The 7,965-nt window shown below is 55.1% G+C and overlaps 1 protein-coding gene across 7 annotated transcripts; it reads right to left on the reverse strand.

The window, feature by feature from the left end:
• Window positions 1-1,135: 1,135 nt before the first annotated feature.
• CITED1 (Cbp/p300 interacting transactivator with Glu/Asp rich carboxy-terminal domain 1) lies at window positions 1,136-6,530 on the reverse strand. Of its 7 annotated transcripts, none has more exons than XM_070366634.1 (4): window positions 6,201-6,300; window positions 5,842-5,860; window positions 2,320-2,444; window positions 1,136-1,741 (listed from the first exon to the last, which is right to left on the reverse strand). In XM_070366634.1, exons 3-4 carry the CDS (start codon window positions 2,377-2,379, stop codon window positions 1,214-1,216), a joined length of 588 nt encoding a protein of 195 aa, XP_070222735.1. In that variant the 5' UTR covers window positions 2,380-2,444; window positions 5,842-5,860; window positions 6,201-6,300; the 3' UTR covers window positions 1,136-1,213. The 7 variants fall into 7 exon arrangements, with proteins under 7 accessions (XP_070222735.1, XP_070222736.1, XP_005904083.1 ...); XM_070366635.1 differs by having other exon boundaries at window positions 6,207-6,251; XM_005904021.3 differs by lacking the exons at window positions 5,842-5,860; window positions 6,201-6,300 and adding an exon at window positions 6,373-6,530.
• Between the last annotated feature and the right edge of the window lie 1,435 nt (window positions 6,531-7,965).

The following is a 7,965-nucleotide window of genomic DNA, read 5'->3' on the forward strand; positions in this document are numbered from 1 at the left end:
CTTTAACTTATGCTCCTGGTGCCTAGCAGAGTGCCTGACCCAGAGCAGATGCTCAGGGAGTGCTGAATCCAATGCCTTGCTTCTCTTGGTGGGCTCCCTCGAAAGCATTTGCTAAGGGACGGGCCCCATGCTAGTCCTAAAAAGCTGATTAGTTTTCACAATGTCCATGGAAGAATGTCTCTGGGAGTCTGAAATGTGGGTAGAGGAGTCTCTAGACTCTTGGACTGTGTCAACATAAGGACAGGGCTGGATTGCACACCAGCGCCATAGCCCGCCCTCCCCTCCCCCGCAGCTCAAGGCTGGGATCCAGTTCAATGCTCCAGTTTTGTCACTTGGAATTCTTCTAAAGCCACTGCCTCCTCAGCAGTTAATCTAAGAGCAACAGATATATCCTCAAACGTTGACCTTGTTGAGCCTGGGCCTGATGTATGTCTCTAAGATGGAGAAGCCAGCCCACAGAAACAAGCTGTCCCCATACAGTGTGGGCCAGGGAGGCGAGAGTTAGGGGACATTTAGACCTGCTCAGAGTGTCCCAGGCATGGAAGTAGGGGTTGTGCAACTTTCTGAGGGACTTCAAGTCATCTAGAATCTCAGTTTAATGGTCTGTAGCTTTTGCAATTTTCAAGAGAAATCTGAGCTCCCAGGTCATAGGCTCCTTCTTGGGTCATACCTACTGCCTTGGGCAAAAAGGCAAAGGAGTAGCCTTAATGCACCAACTGGATAGGGGCTAGAGAGTGAGTGGGGTGGCTCTTGAGTTGGTGAAGCATGTGCCATGTGGCGAGGGCAACCTTTTAGACTTGGATGTACAAGGTGAGGAGGCTGTAGAAGGGTCTGGATCAGTCTTTTTTTCCAAGAATGCTCCCAACCAGCCCCTGTCATCAACCTTGAATAGGATGGTGTTCCTGTGGTCTTAGGGCACTGAGACTAGGTACTTGGGCTCCTGAAGTAGGAATTCAGTGAGTAGCATTCCCCACCACACCCTCAGCCTACCAGTCTTTCCCTTTCCTCCCATCCAACCAAGTTCCCTCCCAGCTATCCACCGACAACCTCATCATGGGTTTCATAATTGTTAAAAGAACATTGGACCATGCCACACCCATTTAGACCTCAATGAAGAACACCTCCAGTAGGCCTGTCTCTTTGCAAGTAACTTTTATTTTTATTTACAACAGAATTGGTGGCTTTATTCCTCCATCTTTAGGAACAATTGGCATCAGCTGCCAGATGGAAAGTCTGCCGTGAAGTCAAACTCATTCTGCCCCAGCCACAGCTCCGGAAGCTCATTGGCCCGGTCCAGTCCCAGTTCCACCACCAGCGACATCAGCACCTCTTCATCCACCGGGTCTGAATCGATGATGGCAGGGCTCTGGGCACCGGCAGAAGGAGAGAGTGATCCCGCCCCCCCGGCCTGAGCCCCAAAGCCCCAGTTTGGCAGGGGCTCTGCCTCTCCGGGTTGGCCCGGAGTGGCAGCGGCCATCCCATGATACTGGCTATTTAGTTTCTGCAGCTGCATACTGGCCAGCAGGTGAGGGGCGGGGTGCAGGTTGAAGGGTGGGGGTTTAGTGGGAGGGGTGGCAGTAGGAGAGCTTATTGGAGATGGAGATCCCGAGGAACTAGTGGGAGCCCCACTGGCCTTGGTTCCATTCGAGGCTACCCCGGGGTAGTGCAGGATGGCCACCGCTTTGCGATCTTTCACCCCCAGGTTAGAGTAGGCCAGAGAGTTCATCTCTGGGTTGGCATTCTAGAAGACAGAGAAAGGCACAGCATGGTACCCCTGCTCTACATTTTGTTCCTCACCATTCATCAGGCCTCAGAAGTGTTTCGTCAGGGGCTAGTGGTGGGGAGGTAGCAAGAAGGCCCCCTAGAAAGGTAGGCTCCTTTCCTAGTTCAAGTTGGGCTCAAGTATTCTTTTGCCACTGTGGCTCCAAGCACTGTGTTCAGGTCTAAGTCTTCATTCTGGACACCCACCATCTTAAAGGAGTTCACTGCTTTCATCTCCTCTCGACTCTACCTTCAGCTCACCATTCTACAAAAGGGGTCTCATTTTCCCCCTCTGCTCAGTCTCACTTTAATCCATTGAGACAATGGAGTGATCTTTTCCAATTCTGCTTCTCTCTCTGCCATCTTTCAATACCCCTAGTGGGTTCCAAGTGACCATATTTAGGAAGAAGCCATTTTCATTCTCCCCTGAGAAAGCTCTGCTGTCTCCAGTCTACTAAAGGACACCAGATACCACAGCCAGGAGGACCTACCACGTGGCCCCAGACCACGTCATCTTTCCCACTCCAGTGTCTCCATCTGTAAAATGGCAAAAGTTACCTCCTTCACAGGTGAGGTGCCACCCTTGACATCAAGTGCAGGCCTCGACATAGTTGGCATTTCAGAGTCTTGGCAGAAGTTGGATAAATTGGTGGGAGGTGATGCTGCCAGCTGGAGCTGTTGTGCTGTATGTGAAGGAGAAGTGGTAATAAGGGCAAAGGCTTTATTGACCAAGAAAGTAATAGCAAAGCCGGATGCTGGGCCATTCCACACAGCTACAAGGCAAGGATGGTGATGGGTTAGAGCCAAGACCAGAGACTACCTGAGCAAAGGATCTCTGCTGGAACTTTTGCCTGAGGTGGGAAAGGTGCTTGATTTGGCCAGGTGCTGCCTGGACAGCCAGCTACCCACATCGCCAAGAGAGGACACACTTGACTATTTCCTCATGCAAGTGATGTCCATGCCACCAGTGCAGGGGGCACTCTTTCTGATTCCAAGGACAATAATGTCCCTGAGTACATAGCACACTCTCTCAACTGGCCGCTGGCACTCAGGCCAGAGAGCTGTGGACTCCATTGGAACTGGGAGAAAGTGGGAGGAGTCAGGGTGAGGACGACTAAAAAGCTGGTGGCTGCTACGCAGAGAAAGAAGAGGTCCCCACAGCAAATGTCATGAGGTCCAAAGTTCTGCCTTAGGCATGGTTTTGTGTGAGAGAATGGGGCTGATTATGGTAGTCTGGGGGTTCTGAAGCAGCCAGAGAGCAGCTAGGGATGTCTCAAGTTCCTCCACACTGCAAGTCCCCTCCAAGACAGCCCTGGTGACACTTGGCTTTCCCAGGACACCTGCTCTGAGCCCAGCCACACTCATTTGTAGTGGCAGGTGGATATAATTCTTCCCAGAGGGAAACTGAGGCACAGAGGTTCCATGGATTTCCCATCAGGTGGTGGTGGCTCTGGGAGTAGGATCCAGCACTCCTGTGCCCACATGCCTCATGTGACCACTGGCCAAGATATCATACCTAGAATGATTCAAATGGCTTCTGAAGAAATTATCCCCTAGTTCAAATGCCAAAGGAATAAGATAAGGAGATGAGGGGAAAAGAATCTCCCCAAACCAGAAAATATTTTAAAAAAATCTCTAAAAACTCTTGTTATTTTCCGAGAAGCTTTTTTTTTTTTAAGCCCCATATATTCTAGCCTTTATGATGAATTAGAGATGTAAAATTTTACATTTATACATGTCTCTTGGCCCAAAGAATCTTCAGGATCTTAAAGAGTCTATAATCTTTCCAGCAAGGTTAGAGTTCTCTGTGACACTTTCCTCCCCTCGGTGGTCATTAAGAAACTGCTCAGACACTTCTAGAAAGTGGCCACTTACTACCTCTCTCATCTTTGCATCACTTACTGGTAGGGGAGGGAGGCAAGAAAAATAGAAAAAGGAAGAAGGGGGAGAAACATGAGAAAACAATCAGTTGCTGGGTCCATCACCACTGCTTGATTGGAGTCCTGTTTCTTCTGTGAGGCAACCCGAAAATATTTCAAGCCAGTGACCACAAGACAAGGAATCTAATTCATGTCGTCTTCAAGAGCCCTGCACCTTCACTATCAAGCAATTTTCATGTCCTAAGAAAAATGTCTGGGGGGGGGGTGGCTGTCCATCTTTTCTTGTGTATATCCAGCTTTTCTTCTTTCTTTATGCTACCCGTTACCTGAACCATATATAAGGGGGGAAAAAAAACCCACAGGCAGCAAAAACAAAAGGAAACAGAAGTGGGGGTGGGGGGAGAAAGAAGAAAAACAGAGAGAGAGAAGGAGAAAAAAAGTATGTTCCTGGGGAAGACCATTTTACCACGTCTCCCCCTTCAGGCTGTTGCACTCCCTTAGGCAGGACGTTGTTTCCTTTCAGATCTGTTGCCTCCCATCGCCGCCTTCCCCTCCACCAGCCCTGACCCTCGACCTGGGTCTACGCTCGGTAGGTGCTCAGTAAGTATTGTTGAATCCGTTTAAAGAGGCAACCACATTTCGATCGGAATCCTTACCCTTGCTTCCCCGACTTTCTGTCTCCCCTCTGCCACCCAGCCAATTCGAAGACAAAACTTGGCAGCGAGGAAACGTCCCAGCTCACTCTCCAAGCCGCGAGCTGACCGCTGCGAAACGGCTGCGAGAGGCGGCTGGGCAACCCAGAGCAACAAGTGCCTCCTCGCCCGCCGGTGCCTCGCTGGCCCCGGCCACCAGTTCCCGGTCCCGCCGCCCGCTCTTCGTCACAGTTTCCCGTGGGCCAGAAGCCCCCTCCCGCCTAGATGGGGATGGGAAAGGGAGAAGAAGAAGAGAGAGGGCTAGAGACAGGTGGGGCGCGTCTTTGACCTGTTGGGGGACCAAAAGTTAAAATGGCACCAACTGGATGGCTCCATTTCGATTGCTATTTTCTCACTCAGGAGAAATTTAAAAATCCAAACTACTGCGACTTGATTTGGATGCGATCTAACCAGGCTAGTCAATTTCACCACCTGAAAACTAAAGGCCCGCTGCTTGCGGACAGCTTGGCCGCCCTCCTCGCCACATCCCAGGTGGAGCCGCGGGAGCTGAGGGCGGCCGGGAGCATCCCCTGCACTGTGGGGAGCGAGCACCCGGGCCACCAGGGCCCCGAGCGTCAGTTCCCGCGAGTGCCGTATCAGGAACCGATAGTGGAGACGGGATGGACAGGCGGGGTCTCGGCCTCGCTGGCGAGTTTGGGGCCCCGCAGTGCTGCCGCGCGCGGAGATGCACTCCGGCGGCGCGGGCTGCGGCCACTCCCGCGCCTCACCAACACATGAGCGCCGGCTGAGCACCCGACGGGGCCGCGGGCTGAGCCTACCCCCGAGCCAAGTCGCCTGTGGTCAGTGCTATCACTCAGCTACGAGAATAGTGAGAGAGGTTCGGTAACTTGCCCAAGGTCACAGCGCTAGAAAGTGGCGAGCCGGGATTCGCAGCCAGATCTGTCTTCCTCCAAGTCCTGAGCTCGCTGAGGCTGGGACTCCGTGAGCGGCCCAGCCCAGCCACTGGCATTTATAGGCAGAGGGGTGTGTGCGTGTGGGGGCGTGTGTGGGGGCGTGAGTGTGGGGGAGAGCAGAGGTCGACTGGGCAGTAAAGGCAAGTTGCCCGAATTCGCTAACTTCCATCCCTCAATTCCGCTGAACTCGGCCGGAAAAGCCCCTCTCGCCTTCAGCCCCTGAAGGAAACCTGAGCTTTGTGCAGCCCTAGAGCCGGAGCGTCCAGATGCGGTCCGGGCGATTAGCAAAGTCGGTGGAAGCCAAGCCGGAGAAAGCGCGGGCGCGGGGAGAAAAGGTGCTGCTGTCTCCCGGGGAGAAGCGGGCGCTCGGCCCGGCTGGCCGGCAGACGCGCGCGCTGGCGAGCGAACCGGCACGCTGGCTGGAGGGCGGGCGGGTGGCGGCCCCTCCGCTCCCAGCAGAGCAGCTTCCAAACAGAAAAGAAGTCCCCCAGAGCCCCACAGCCAGCCGGGCCCCCGCTCTCTCCCCGCGCCCCCTCAGCTGGAGTCCCCGGCCCCGCCGCCCAGCCCAGCGCCCTGCCGGGCGGCCCGGCTTACCTCCGCGAAGCCGCCTGCCCTGGAGAGAGGGAAGCGCGGAGCCCGGTGAGCCGCGGGCGCAGCGGCGGAGCCCCCAGCCCCTAGCACGCACGCCGCCACCGCCGCCGCGAGCCGGTCGCGCTCAGTGCCACCCGACCCCGGGGAGCCTGGGAAAAGCCCGCACCGCCACGCCGCGCCGCGCCGCCGCCGCACCGCACCGTGCCGCGCCAAGCAGCCCCAGCCAGCGCCCGTGCCCGCCCGCCTGCCCGCCCGCAGCTTCGGCGCCTGACTCCGGGGCGGTGGCGGCCACCGCGCTCCCTTCCCGGCGCGAGGGAACCGGCTCTCAAGCCCCCATTGCTGCCCGGAGAGCCCTGACGCACACGCACACGGCAGCAGGCTGGCCTCGGCTAGGAATCCCAGGAAGGACAGACCCTTTCCCCCCCTTTTTTCTCTCCCCCCAATTTCCACGTCTTTATAACCGGCTCAGGGCATTATTAGCACATGTCCTGGCTCGTGGGCGAGTTGGTGGCAAAATCTGAACTGGATACTCACCCGAGGGCCAGAGCGGGTGCTGCGCCTTCTTCAGCCCTTTTTTTCCCCCTCGCCAGAAACTACCCCTCGCCGGCTGTCTGTGGGCGGGCAGCCGGGCGGAGCGAGCCTCCTCTCGGCAGCTCAGCGGTGCCCCTTCTGCAGCTATGCCGCTGGGACCATTTTATAGCGGCGGCTGGCGTGTGTGGCCCTTTAAAGGCGCTCGAGCTGGTGCAGTCACAGCGGATCGTGTGAAAGCGAAGGGCCGGCTGGGGAACGGAGTCCGAGCGGCCCCGCGGGTCTGCCGGCGCCGGGGACCGATCACGGCTCCCGGGGTGCAGCTGGCGGGCCCAGGCCGTGGTCGCCCCGAGCCCCGAGCCCCCGGCCGACGCCTGCGTTTCTAAAGCAGGAGGGGGCCCGGGCCCGGGGCACAATCTCTCCCCACCGCCCTGCATGGACTTGCCCAATAAATTCCACTTAGTAATTTCGCTGAGGCGAGGGAGAGCTGTTAGTGTCTGTTTTCTGACCTATATATAGAGGGTGGTCAGAGCGGGCTTCAGGGGGTTTGAAAGGAGAGTTATGGGCTCAGGAAATGACCCGGGGGAAGGGGACACACACGGGACGGGGCCCAAGCGGCACAATTTGGGTTTTGCGCAGGGCTTTCTAGGAGCCTGTCTGCCCGCTTTGGGCTGCACCATCTCCCTGGTTGAAGGGCTGAGGCTGAGGGGTCCCTTTCCCCTTAAAGTTGCCAGATTCCAGACAGAGCTTCATTGAAGCTGGCTGGCAGGAGTGATTTATTTTCCTCGAAGATCTGAGCTGGGATCAGTTTCAAGGGATTCTCTCCTGTGGGCTGAAGGAGGCTGGCAGGTTGCTTCGTGGCGATGGGTCAAGGATCGTGGGGCCAGGTACTGCTCACAAGGCACAGCCAAAAGGCCCAGAACAGAACACAGAGTAGGAAGAGCTTGCCTGGGGGCTCGCAGGGATTCCTCTTGCCTTCCCAGTATGCCAGGTTACTTTATGATCATTATATAATCATTCCCAAGTAAAAAGAACAACATTTTCTATTAGGAGCACATCTTTCTTGGGTTGGGATGTTATCTTACAAATCTTTTCGTTTAAGAGGTTCCAGTCTTCTCCTTCATTTTAGTTCGTGTTTCTCTCGCCTCTTACAGGAAGGTTACCAGGATTATTACCCTTCTAACCGAACTCCCCCCCTTCCCCTTTTTGGCCCCTTTCAGCAACAACTACTCCATTTACAGTGTTTATAAAACATGCTCCTTTTTAAAAGTCCTGATGTTAAGAAAAAAGGGGGGAGGGAATGTCATGAAGTCGTTTTCACTATGTATGTGTTCTGTCTTCTTAATTGGATTTGAAGACCTAAAGGTCTTTTCCTTTCCTTTTCTTTTTCTTTTTTTCTTTAGTACCCCAAAGTGCCCTGCATTTGCTCTTTGAACAAAGTTCTGTTTGTTGATGGACTGACCGGCTCACTGACGTAAAGATGGGGAGCAAACAGAGGGACAGATCAAGGCCCTTCTTTGGCGCCTGGAGGAAGCGGGGCTAGTGCTCTGGACGCCAGGTAAACTCATTCCCCAACCCCCAAAGCTACCATGCCTGTCT

Source organism: Bos mutus, chromosome X, assembly GCF_027580195.1.
Source record: "Bos mutus isolate GX-2022 chromosome X, NWIPB_WYAK_1.1, whole genome shotgun sequence".
Classification (NCBI taxonomy): domain Eukaryota; kingdom Metazoa; phylum Chordata; class Mammalia; order Artiodactyla; family Bovidae; genus Bos; species Bos mutus.